We start from the raw sequence: 13,467 nt of genomic DNA on the forward strand, positions 1-13,467 counted from the left end.
AAATAAATTATTATAATTATTATAAAATATATAATCATTTAAAATATATTATAAGATATATAAATTATTATAAATTACTATAAGTATGCAACAAGTTAAGACATAAACAAGAGGGGCAAAATAATAGGAGTGGCTTAAGATGCTACTTCAGTGCCACAAAAAAACTACAATAGCAAAAAAGCATTATACACAATAATTAGGCATAAAAAAAAGAAACTTACAAGATATGTGTTAACGCAGAATTCTAGGCCATCATGAGTGAAGTGCACTTCTAAATGAACAATCGGAGATTTGCTAGTTTCTTCAATTTTTACAACATAGGCAAATAGAACTCTGTCCTTGAACCAATCTAGGAAGAGGTTAGTAGCACTGCGGTCCCATTTTTCGCCAATAGGTTCTATATACGCAAGACATCCAATATGACCTTGGGCAGGGAAAGTATAGAACCTTTCCTAGATGCGTATGAGAAAAGAAAAAAGTTTATTGATAAGTTTGAGCGCAAAAAGGAGAAGCATTATAAATTATTCTTTTCCAATGGTGTTGCTAAAGACTGCAAAACAACCACAGCAATGGTGCTGACTTAATAAAGAACTATGTCTCCCACATTTTTTTTTTTTTTTTTTTTTTTTTTTTTTCACAACATATAAAGCGGGTGATTACCGAGACTTCGAGCAGAGCTTATTAGATTTTTGGAGACTTATTGACAACTTAAGAAGACTTAAGGAGACTTCTAAAAACATATATTGAGCTCGTGTACCATTTTTCAGTCTCGATATCAAAAAGGGCACCAAACGTAGCAAGACAACTTCATCCCCAAGTGACTTTCAATAAGAATTTCAAAATAAATATTTAAGTGTTGAATTAGTTACATTTTAGTTGAGAGGAAGTACGGATGATTTTAGTGTAGATGCTAGACCTTATTAAAATCAGAATAATACAGGGATTTAAATTCTGAATAATTGGATTACTCCAACTGGGTGTATAGAATCCAAACCTCCTCCCTATATCCCCCCCCCCCTTATTCTGTGCATATAGACATATTGCATCTTTTCTAACTCTTAATTCTTCAGGAATTATTTAGGGAATGACCCTAAATAACTAAAAGTTATTTCAACTTTTTAACCGTATTAACAAGCTATGTCACAATTTGAGAAAACTTAGCTTTCCAGAAAGCCAATAAAATTGTAACTTCGGAGAAAGAGTTCAGCTCTACCTCTATTATTGCTGCTGTAATTGACACCCCTTCCACTAGTCTTACCATGAGTAATCTAGCCCCTAATACTCCGACAAAATTTTTTCCATGACTACTCCTCCCATCACTACCTTTACCGAGAAGTACAACTTCAAAGGAGCACTAAGGCTCATACAACGACTAAACCCACTTGGATACTCCCAATACGACTGCTCCTTCCCAAGCTACTAATACAGCAGCTACACCTACTACAACTACCCCAATAACGACTATCAATATCATACTTCTGAAATAAGCAACAATAATTACTGATATTAATAGAACTCATTAACCAAGATTACTACTATTAACTGAAAATCAACAAAATCACATTTTTTCAAAAAAAAAAAATAAAGAAAGAATTTAGAAGTTAAAACCAGTAGATATAGCTTATAGTAAGATGTCAAGCTTGAAATGAATTAAAAGTACCAAGTCCCCTGTTAAGCGCGTCTTATTCATTGCAACAAATAACGAGAAGATTTTTTTACGGAAAGAAATATTCTCATGTTTTAGAAGCAAAACTTACTGCTTTTCATTGAAGCAGTTACAAAAGGTATTAATTATATCTATCAAAAGGGGTAAAACAGGAATCACTGATTATATTAAACATTTCCCGTGGAGGAAATCCCCATATCGCATCATTTGTACGTATTTTGTTGGTATTCAGCGCACAATATAAACCTAGTTAATAGTAAAATGGCTTAAATCATAAAAAAGATAGAAAAAAAACTAACTTAAAGTATTGACAAACCTCAGTAACAGAAAGTCGACATAATCAAAAATTTTAATTTCCGATTAAAAAAATTATTGATTAAACAAATTGAAAGAATTGGTCGACTAAAACAATCAAACGAATCAAACAAATTTGTTAAAACAAGGTCTGTTTAGATATCAACAACTAATTTAATACTATCTGACAAAAGCCAGTTTTCTCTTTGGCTTCATAATAATTAAATCCGAATCAATTTAATTCAAATAATTTAACTACTTGAATGTAATTAATTAAATTTAATTAATTTAAGTCAGTTCAATTTAATTCAAAACAGTTTAATTTCGCTAAACTGAAAGGTAAGTTTTCCGAATAATTCACTAATGAGATAGCTAAGAGATGCACATACCTTCAGAATCAGAATTTCATCCTGAATCCAAATATAAGGTTCATTTGCGTCGGAAATGAACTTTACCCCCTCCCCCTCCGAATGTGCAAATATACACCCTGACTTGTATATATGAAATGAATTTTCCATTATTTTGACAAACTGTTAGTCAGTTTGAAGAAAAGAGCGACTTACGGAGAATTCGGTAGATATATACAACTCGGGATATATAGTTGCATATTGTAGTGGGGGTGGAGTAAAGTTCATTTCCAACGCAAATAAATACCATATTTGGATTCAGGATGATATTCTGATTCTAAAGGTATGTGTATTTCTTAGCTATCTCACTAGTGAGTTATTCTGAAAATTTGACAACTTAAAAATTGGTCCCGAGTCTTTGGTTAGACATTTTGGAATGTCTAACCAAAATCTGCGTATCTTCAGATTTTAAGCCTAATAGACAACAATAAATCGGCATACTTAGCCAGATGTCAAACCCGGGGGATAAAACTTACAAATATAGTAAAATCTTTGACAAAGTAACAACATATAACTTGATGAACTTGACCACAAAACAAATACTAACCTCTAAGTAACAAATCTGAGTCTGGCAGGCGTCATAATAGGTACCATAATCAAAACAAAAGAGCCTTATCTTCTGGAAGTCATTTGGATCAATAACTCTGGCTCTGTGCCAGAAATTTTCATAAGGCACCGCAACAACCATGCCTTTGATCATGTTATCTTTTAAAAAAAAAGAACATTTTAAAAAAAGAACATATTCAATAAAAAAACACCCTCAAGTATTTCTACTGATGACGATCGCTGCATATGTGATCGAAATATCTAGACTTTTGTACCTGTTTTCACTGTCTAAATAAACAGTATCCCCATTTGAACGTTTATTTGTCTGTCATAGAAAGACAGTGTGGTCTGAGAAAAAGATACCTAATTTAAGGTCTTACGTCGAAAATACCTCAAAATTAATGTAGGAGCTAGAACTATAATACAAGATTATAATATAAACAAGATACATATAATGTAAACAATAAAAGAGACAATACAAGCTATCTATAAAATTACTTAGAATTAAAATTATTTGAAATTTCTCATATCTATATCCTTTCAAATACTGAAATTTGAGTTGTTTCAAGGTCGTGATCCTGTCAGTACTGAATTTCACTTTCTAGTTTCCAATATAATATAGTTTCTATTAGAATCACTAATTGGAGGGACGCATCCGCACCCCCAAATCCCCTTGATTTCAAAGAATACTTTTTATAGGATATTTTCACTGTAAAACACCTTTTTTGGTATTTTCACTGAAAAACAACAAAAGTGGTATTTGTTGAAAAAAAAACCATATTTTGAAAGACCTCATATTTTGAAAAAATATTCCCCCCCTACATATGAAGAAGAAAAGTAATTTCAGTGACAGTAAATAGTGCGATCGAAACTCAAAACAAACCATAATTGCTTCGTATTATAAGGGAGCTACAGCCGAAACAAATAGTGCTCTTACAAAAGTTATGGCACATTTTGACCTGTGCTTAAAATACCAAGCAATTGGAAGTTGCTTAACATCCTTCTAAAATTGATTCTCTGAGCTTCATAATCAACTTTTAGGTTCCCACTCTCCCCTCCCCCCCCCCAAAAAAAAAATATCGGAGAGTTTATTGCTTCTTTTGCTATTAGTACTGTAAATACTTTACCATGAAAGGCACCACCTTCCAGTGGAATGGGTTGAAAAACAGAACCCATAAACTAAACTCACTCAATTTGTAGATGTTAACAATTTCTGAACTCACTCCAATTAAAACCAAGCTGAAAAACACAAGGCGGGGGAGGGAAGCGTAAGAATTTGAAAAGAATGCAAAATCAGAGAAATTAGAAAAGAGAAATATATATAGATAAAAGTCAAGGAGCCTATCAGGGGAAGGAGCTAAGCTCAGTGAATCGAATTTTAGACATAAGAACGGTGACGGCGTTTTTAAAGGATATATAAATGAATAGCTTAGATTTTTAGCTATTCAGTGTTATGTACATTACTTTTCAATTCTTATTTGGTAATAAGATATTTTGGTAAATATTTTTTTAGATCACACTGCCGTTCTATTACATTATTTCATCAATGAAAATATAGAGAGAAAATGGGTATAATATTTTAACAAAGCAGCGAAAAAACAACAACAAACTTTAAATAATAGATTTTTATTATTAGTTTTTTTGTTGCACTGCTTTGTTTTAACATCATACCTGTTTTTCTTTCTATTTTATATTTATTAAATTTAAGATGTTACGGTTATATTCTTGCGTAATTTTACTCATTCAGTCACTGTTTTTTACCCAGTTTACTGTCAATTAATGGCAATGTCAATCTTTTGCTACAGGAATCAGAAAAGTTGCACTTTCTGGAGCTCCATGATGTGATATTTTTTATTGATTATTATGATATTTTGATTGTGATATTGTGATATTTTAAAATAATCCCGATACAGGTTGATTTCAATATAATTGTGTCCGTATTGGGCTCAACTTGGAATCAAGTATAGAAATATGACCATAATTCACATCGAATGCGGACATGGGCTAATTCTTAAAACAAATAGCTCCTATAAAGACGCTATTTTTAAATTGGATGTATCAGAACGACAATAAGTACTAAAGTTAGTTTTAACAGTTGAAAGTATCAATAGAAATCCCCCCCCCCCCTTTTCAGGCTCTCATGAGACAATTTATAGAAATCTAATTCTGCTTTTGCCACTTTTACTTTAAATTGCGTATTTATTTTATTTTTACTTCTTTATATTGCATTTACTTCTTTATGTTATTATATTTTATTGTGTATTTATTTAATCCCTGAGAAAATCCCCAAATAGGGCTCTATAATATTTTATCACAAGACCAACGTTTCTTTTGTTCATCTTTTTGTCAACGTTTCTTTACTACCAATTTTTGGTGATCGCTAAAAGTGTCACGACTCTTTCGGTTATTTGGCAGAATGTCACTTCTTTACTCGGACATTGAAGAGAGTGACATGGTTTTTTATTTTATCTTATATAATTGCATAAAATTTAATAATTATTTTCTGTCATGGGATGAAATGTTGTTGTTTCATGGATCACGGGAAAAAAATATTATGGTTGTTAGCTTTTATTTATGATTAAAAAGTATTGTTGCTGTTGCTCTTAATTGTTTCACCTGTTGAAAAGTTTGTCCATGGGCGCAATCTTCTATCCTGCAGTTTTCCATGACTCCAATCTTCCATGGATGTGATCTTCTATGGATCCATTTTCCCCCGGGATCACAAAAAGCTCTCCCCCTTATCCTCTTTATCCCTGGGAGGGATAACGACAATTCACAACAATTTAGAGGGAGACAAAATGTATTTTTCAAAACTGAGGGGGGGGGGGGGGGGTCCAAAAGGGCATTTTTCACTGAAAATATGTATCCAAAAAAACTGTATTTTCAAAATCTGGGGGGGGAGGGGTAAAAAATAGGCTTCACATACCCTTCTTGACCACGAAATTGAAGCCACTGGAAGGAGGGGGGTCCCCAACAGATAAGTAGATTGCATATGAAAGGAATGGTACTCTTTACAATAACACTTACAAACAAACTTTCTATGTGATGACAGAAAAATGATGGCTCTTATGAAGGCAATAGGCCTAGATCAAAACATTGATCGTGTTTATGGCATTGTATTCCATTTTAAGCATTGTATAAATTTATTCGTATATGTATTTATGGTACTATCTATGACACTATGGCACCATATATGGTACTATTGTATTTCATTATACATATTGAATACATTTATTTGTATATGTATTTATGGCATTAGTTATGACACTATGGCACTATTTATAATAATGCCTTTGATCAAAACAATGGCAATTTATCTGATGACAAGAAAAAGAGAAGAAATACAGAACCGATGTAGCCCTGCTTGGGTTGGAAAGGGCCAGAACCACCTGCGTGCTCAGCAGATTTATACGTATCTCAATCGTCCAAAAAGATGGGTAAAACAACAAGGTCATGCAAAATATTTTTTTTTAAATTAGCAAATCTTTCAAAAGAGTTTACATAAAAAACAGGGCCACCGCAACTGAATATAAATCTTTAGGGAAACAAACACTCTAAGGCCTGAAATCAACTCGTTTTTTCACAAAAAAAAAACAAACATCAGAGGTTATATGCTTTTTTCTTCAAAGTGGGGAAGAGCCATGGTCTCCATAAAGCACCAGCATTAGGGTTTGTATTCCCTTTGCAAGTTCTCGGTGTGTTATTTTTGACAGTCCAGCAGTTTGCACTTTTCAACCATTTTTGAAATCTGTGATTTTTTAAACTGAAATATAGGTCAAAAATTGACTGAAAACCGCTGAAAAAAGGAAAATTTTCCTACTTTCTAAGCAAATTTAGATCACCCTCAAAGAAAAAATATAACAAATATCATAATTCTAGCTCGGTGAACGGACAAATCTGAAACTAATTAATTCAATCATATTACACAACTGTATGCTTGCTGCTTGCTATGAAATTACATGTTTCAGGGGGAACATAAACCTTATGACAAATATACAGTCATTCTATGAGGGCAAAATTTTAAGCTTCAGCCCATAGTAACCGAAAAATAATCGAAACAGGTTTTAAAGGATATTCCTCAGGGAATTCCTCATGCTGGATGATAGTTACGGGTCAAACGACGACTGTATTAATATTTGACAAATATTTGACGTTAATATACATTGAAAAATATTCCCACCTAAAGTTCCCGTTGCTAAGGTAATTGGTGTAAGCGAGGTTACAACTGTTACCTAATCTTTATTAGAAAACGTACTTTCCTCCGAATGACTTAAGAATAACCGAAAACCATGGGTAAAATTAACACAGCTACGACGTCAAAATACCTCTGAAGTGACTGGGGGAGGGGGATAGGGCTTCACATAAACAACATCAGAAAATACATCTCTGCATCAAGGTTGCAGCGATTATTGCAACCTAGTAAAGAACAAAGTTCAACCCATAGTAACCGAAAATTTTTAAAAACACTTTTTGAAAAAGCTGTCGAGACAAAAAATTGAAACTGATTCAGATAACTGTGATTCCGATTAATCTTAATCGTAAAAGTTTACTGCAAACACAAACTTATGGGAACTTGAAAAGACCTGAAAGCCATGGTGTCAAATCGGCATGAAAATTACACCACAAGTTATTGAGAAAAGGTATGCATGTTTCACTTCTACTTTCGCAAAATATGAAGGGCATTAAGGTGAGTCTTCAGAGAATTTAAAGGGGAGTGTTGAACTAAATCAAAACAAATTATGTGTATATGGGTTGTCAAAAGGGCGTAACTCAGGAATGAATGAGTATATTAATTTGGAACTTTCAGAAAATGTTAAGGAAGATGGTCAATTAACCAAAAAGGCAATATTTGCGCGCTACCACTACTACAACTGCTACTTTAACTACTACTACTACTGCCACTACTACGACTAAAACTACTACTTCTGTAGCGAGTGCTACTAAGACTGAGAATATAGAAATAAACATCTGACGAAAGGTTGAGGGGAAAGTTGAACTAAATCAAAATATGCTATGTGCATACAGATTGCTGATGCGTATAAGCAACATTATTGAAACGGCTTATCGCATCAAGAGGAAACTTCAGGGGCAGGATGAGTGGGATGTTCAGTTGACCAAAAGGCGAAATGTACCTGCTACTATTGCTATTAATACTGGTGCTACTATTGTTACTACTACTACTAATAATACACTGTTACTGCTACTACTGTTTCTTCTACTACCACTACTACTATGATACTAGTACAATTAAGGCTACGCGTATGAAGGTGAGACTTTGACAGAATATGGAGGGGGATTTCGAACTAAATCAAAACACGGATGCAGGTTGCCCAAAGGGCGTATTTCAAGAATGGATTTGGGTATTAAGTTTGATCTTTCAGATAGTACTTGAAAGGGAAGATCAACTGACAAAAAGGTGATATATGCATGTCACTATTAACACTACTATCACTGCTACTTTTACTAATAGTACTACCGTTACTAAACTACCCCAACTACTACTTCAATTGCTACAACTTGTAAGGGTTAGAGTATTAAGATTAAAAGGGCATCAAAAGGGGGTCAAAAGTGCACTAAAACAATACAAATGAATTATTCCTTAAAATCTTAACACTTTTTGATTTATCAAAGTTATGAAAGTGAAATTATAAAAAAAAACCATGAAAGTGCAAAGTATATTCTGGTCTTGAGAAGGTGTAGGAGTTGTGAGCCCTACTCATGTTATTTTCTGCTCGTTTTGAGTTTGACTCGGTTATTTGTAGTAATTTCTGTTCGTTTTGGGTTTCATTTATTTATTGAGGCTGATTTGTCGCTTTATAGTTTATTTGATTCTATTTTGTTCATTTTTCGTTTAATGGAGTTCTTTACTTTTCTTTGAAAAACATATTTAGTAAGAAAAGTCTTTTTTAATTAATACATAATAAGTCAGATGACTTCCTGAGCCTTTTCTTTTAGTTATTGTAAACTGAGCAAATACAATACACATCTAACCTTTATAAAACAAAAATAAATATAAAACAAAAATAAAAATAGAATAAATAATAAGAATATAAAAATAAAAAGTAATAGTAAATACAAAAATATACATCTAACCTTTGGGCAGAAGATACTGTTGGTAGTTTTCACAATAGAAATCGTTCATTTTATATTCTGTTTCTTCGAATTCTGTCTTCTGGTTTTCGTCAGCAAATTGAAAATAGAATTTTCCTGGGCTAATAATTTCACCGGCAGCCAAAAACACTTCAGAGTTTCCATCAATATTTTTAGGCAGCTCCGAATGCTAGAATGAGAAAATAAAAGAAAACTTACAAAAATATTAAAACTTAAATTGTTTTCATACAGCACCTTCGAACAGAGGTGTAACCAGGGGGTGCAGAGATGTGCTAGTCTCTGAGTCCACCACAGGGTCTGACAAATTCAAACACTGTACTTTTAGTATTACTTTAAACAGTACAGTAAAATTAAAGACTGATATGATTAATTGGCAGGATAACGGGCAGTGACGTCGTTTGCGGGGGAGGGAGCAAGAGAGACATCCCCCTCTCATAGCTTGGAAATAAAAATATCATATAACCCATACCCCTTGACCTCCCGAATGTGGACCCCTTTTGTCCCTACCCCAATTAAATGCTGGAGCTATGCACCTGACAATGGGTAAGTCCGGGTAAGTGAGCAAGGGGAGGCATTTGGATGAAGGCATTCTCTTTTCTGCCCAAAATCTTACGAGTTTGTCATTCTTTTTCTTCCTATATGTTGTTTTCCATGTTCGGCTATTTTCATAACTTAATCAATATCTTGTCCTCTCAAAATTTTCAGGGCTCCAGCCAAAAGATCCTCGCGTACATGTTTGATCAAGCACTCGGTCTCCCTCTGAACATTAAGATTGCTATGAATTTTCACGTGACCCCTCATTGGTTTTTGATTGCATGTAAACAGGCAGCCTTTGAGCTGCCTTTAAATGCCCTTGGTTTCTCCTATAATTTCCATCATTCTTGTATAATCGACCTTTTTTTTTTTTTTTTTTTTACACAGCCTTCCATCCCTCTCTTCGCCTCTTGCCTATGTGATAACCTGCGAAAATCATTTCACGTGTGCAAGCTCGCTATTGGAAGAATTTAAAATGCACGCTCAAAACCAGACACATTCTTAAAACTTGAGGCAAAAGATGCTGTTACGTGCAAAAACTGTTTGTTTCGAACATCAAATGTCCATGTAAAATATTTTAATATATATACTTTCTGATTAAATATTCCCATCTTTCTAATTCTTCTACTGGCATACAGGATCTACCTTGATAGTTCTTTTAGCTGGAGTCTATCTAAAACTATTTCCTCTTAACAGGTTTATAAAATTAGCTTTTCTACTTGGCCTCTACCCCGCAGCGGATGGAGTGCCTTCGAGGACACAGTGTCCAGCTAGAAGGAACAGAAGGACTCATACTTTTCACTAACCACTTTAGTTAGGTATTCTGATGATAAGAGTTTAAGGACCTCCTTCCTCTCCATCTTAACTAAAGTCACATAAGACATGGGCTTTCAAAAGTACAACTGGAACACTTACTCTTATCTTCAACCAGGTTTGACTGGATCTGACAATCTCTTCTATTACATGTCCTGGTGACAAGAGTTTAGGATCCATCCTCCTTCCACACCCCTCCTCCATATACATATATATATATATATATAAATATATATATATATATATATATATATATATATATATATATATATATATATATATATATATATATATATATATATATATATATATATATATATATATATATATATATATATATATATATATATATATATATATATATATATATATATATATATATATATATATATATATATATATATATATATATATATATATATATATATATATATATATATATATATACAGGGTTCGTGGATCGGGTTCTGATCCATGAAAGAGTTCTTAATTTCCACCACGTTTGGTCGAAATTAAATGTCCTTTTAAGTAGGTGTTCTAACGAAAAGAATTCGGGAATCCCCCTTACCCCACAGGCACGCTAGACTTGACATCCTTTGCCCGTAAGGATAGGGGTTGGAGTACCGATGTCGCTGGTTATTTTGGTTTAGAGCTGGGAGTCAACCCAGCTCTAAATGGGTACCTGGAGAAATGTGAAGAAAGTAAACAGAAAGAGTATGCGAAAGAACAAGCCGGTAGGGACTGTAAAATCCAATGTCGCATTCTTTACCTAGTTTTTTATTCCTCAACTTACCTCACCACTGAAAGATTGTGTCAGGACGCTCCAAAGCACAGTTAGGACACTAGCCTCGACCTACTATCACGGCACATTCTCTTGTTGTCCACCAGGTTCAGCTAAATCCAACAACTTCTTTCTTATTTGTCCTGAGAACAAAAATTCAGAACCCCTGTCTATCCACACCCACTCCTGCCTATAGGACATATTGGTCATGTCGGACATATCCGATATGGTGTGGACAGATACTAGATATCAGTGATCAACTGCACAAGAGACGGTTTTTCCTATCTTCGTAAAACTATTTTTTTTGCCGTTTTTTTTTTGATAGCACACTAAGCGGACTAAATGACCAGGAACTAATTTATTTATTTAACATCAACTATTAAGAAAAAACGTAATATAAAGACATCCTCTCCAAATGCCACAGCATGATAAATGCCTCCAAATAAGGAACTAATTTATTTATTTAACATCAACTATTAAGAATAAACGTAATATAAAGACATCTTCTCCAAATACCACAGCATGATAAATGCCTCCAAATATGGGACTAATTTATTTATTTAATAACAACTATTAAGAAAAAACGTAATATAAAGACATCCTCTCCAAATGCCACAGCATGATAAATGCCTCCAAATATGGGACTAATTTATTTATTTAATAACAACTATTAAGAAAAACGTAATATAAAGATATCCTCTCCAAATGCCACAGCATGATAATTGTCTCCAAATATGGGACTAATTTATTTATTTAATATCAACTAATAGAAAAAAACTTATTATAAAGACATTCCCTCCAAATGCCACAGTATGATAAATGTCTTTAAATATGGGACTAATTTATTTATTTAATATCAACTATTAAAAAAAAACGTAATATTAAGATATCCTCTCCAAATGCCACAGTATGATAAATGTATCCAAATATGGGACTAATTTATTTATAATATCAAATATTAACAAAAAATGTAATACAAAGAAATCCCCTCTAAATGCCATAGCATGATAAATTTCTAAAAATATGGGACTGATTATTTTATTTAATATCAACAATTAAGAAAAAATGTAATATAAATATATCCTCTCCAAACACCATAGCATGTTAAATACCTCCAAATATGGGACTAATTTATTTATTTGATTTCAACTATTAACAAAAAACGTAACATAAAGACATCCTCTCCAAATGCCACAGCATGATAAATGTCTCCAAATATGGTACTAGTTTATTTATTTAATATCAACTAATAACAAAAAACGTAATATAAAGACATCTCCTCCAAATGCCACAGCATGATAAATACCTCCAAATATGGAACTTATTTTTTTTATTTAATATTAATTAAAAAAAAAATTCCACAAAATAAGTTTTTCAAAGAAAATTAAAGAACACCATTAAACCAAAAATGAAACCCAAAACAAACAGAAATTATAATAAATAACCGAATCAAACTCAAAACAAGCAGAAATTAACATGAGTTGGGCTCAAAACCCCTATGCCTTCCCAAGGCCAGAGCATAATTTGCACTTTACTGAAAAATATAAATGTTTTTACTTTTATAACTATAATAAATCACATAAAATTAACATTTTGATTACTAAATATCAGTATATGTATATTAAAAATGACAATGCACATTCATTTGTATTTTTTTTTCTGTAAAGTGCAAATTATGTTCTCGCCTTGGGAAGGCATAGGGGTTTTGAGCACAACTCATGTTAATTTCTGCTCGTTTAGAGTTTGACTCGGTTATTTATTGTAATTTCTGTTCGTTTTGGGTTTCATTTTTGCTCATTTTTGGTTTAATGGAGTTCTTTACTTTTCTTTGAAAAACTAACTTGGTGGATTTTTTTTTTAATTAATTTCTGTTCGTTTTACATTGATATAGTCTTTTCAGGGAAAAAGAAAATAATGCTTTAGGTCTGTACGTTTTCTTTAAGATTTTATAGTTTGGCCTGCTATTTGTATGCCGGAGAAAAATTTTCAGCAATTTTTAACAATTTACACACTCTTAAAAATCTGGACACAAATAGTACTGTTTAATTTAGTTTCATACCTCCTATAGTTGACCTGAAATGAAAAACTTGATACCATTGGCAAAAAAATCTGATTACTTTCTTTGAAAGCTTGGATATACTTACGCTATTTTGATTTTGGTTAAGTTTTAAGAGCAGAAGTATCCTCGAAAGTTTGAACATAACACCCTCAGTCGTTTTTGGGTTGTTGCTGAGGTGCCTTATTGGGAATTAGCATCAACACAGTGCATTTTGATTTAATCTTAAGGCAACATTTAGTTTGTAAACATAAAGGCA

General features: G+C 32.8%; 1 protein-coding gene across 1 annotated transcript in view; it reads right to left on the bottom strand.

Moving 5' to 3' along the window:
- The window catches only part of LOC148944620 (uncharacterized), a 97,610-nt gene that overhangs the window by 46,931 nt on the left and 37,212 nt on the right, over positions 1 to 13,467 (bottom strand). Inside the window, exons 5-7 of the mRNA XM_089100220.1 lie at positions 9,007 to 9,193; positions 2,915 to 3,072; positions 222 to 452 (exon numbers count right to left, since the gene is read on the bottom strand). Coding sequence (XP_088956346.1) covers positions 222 to 452; positions 2,915 to 3,072; positions 9,007 to 9,193 — 576 coding nt within the window. The remainder of the gene's footprint in view (positions 1 to 221; positions 453 to 2,914; positions 3,073 to 9,006; positions 9,194 to 13,467) is intronic.

The sequence above is a fragment of the Artemia sp. Qi Xiang Cuo genome, chromosome 14 (genome assembly GCF_049724085.1).
Source record: "Artemia sp. Qi Xiang Cuo chromosome 14, ASM4972408v1, whole genome shotgun sequence".
In the NCBI taxonomy this organism is placed as follows: Eukaryota; Metazoa; Arthropoda; class Branchiopoda; order Anostraca; family Artemiidae; genus Artemia; species Artemia sp. Qi Xiang Cuo.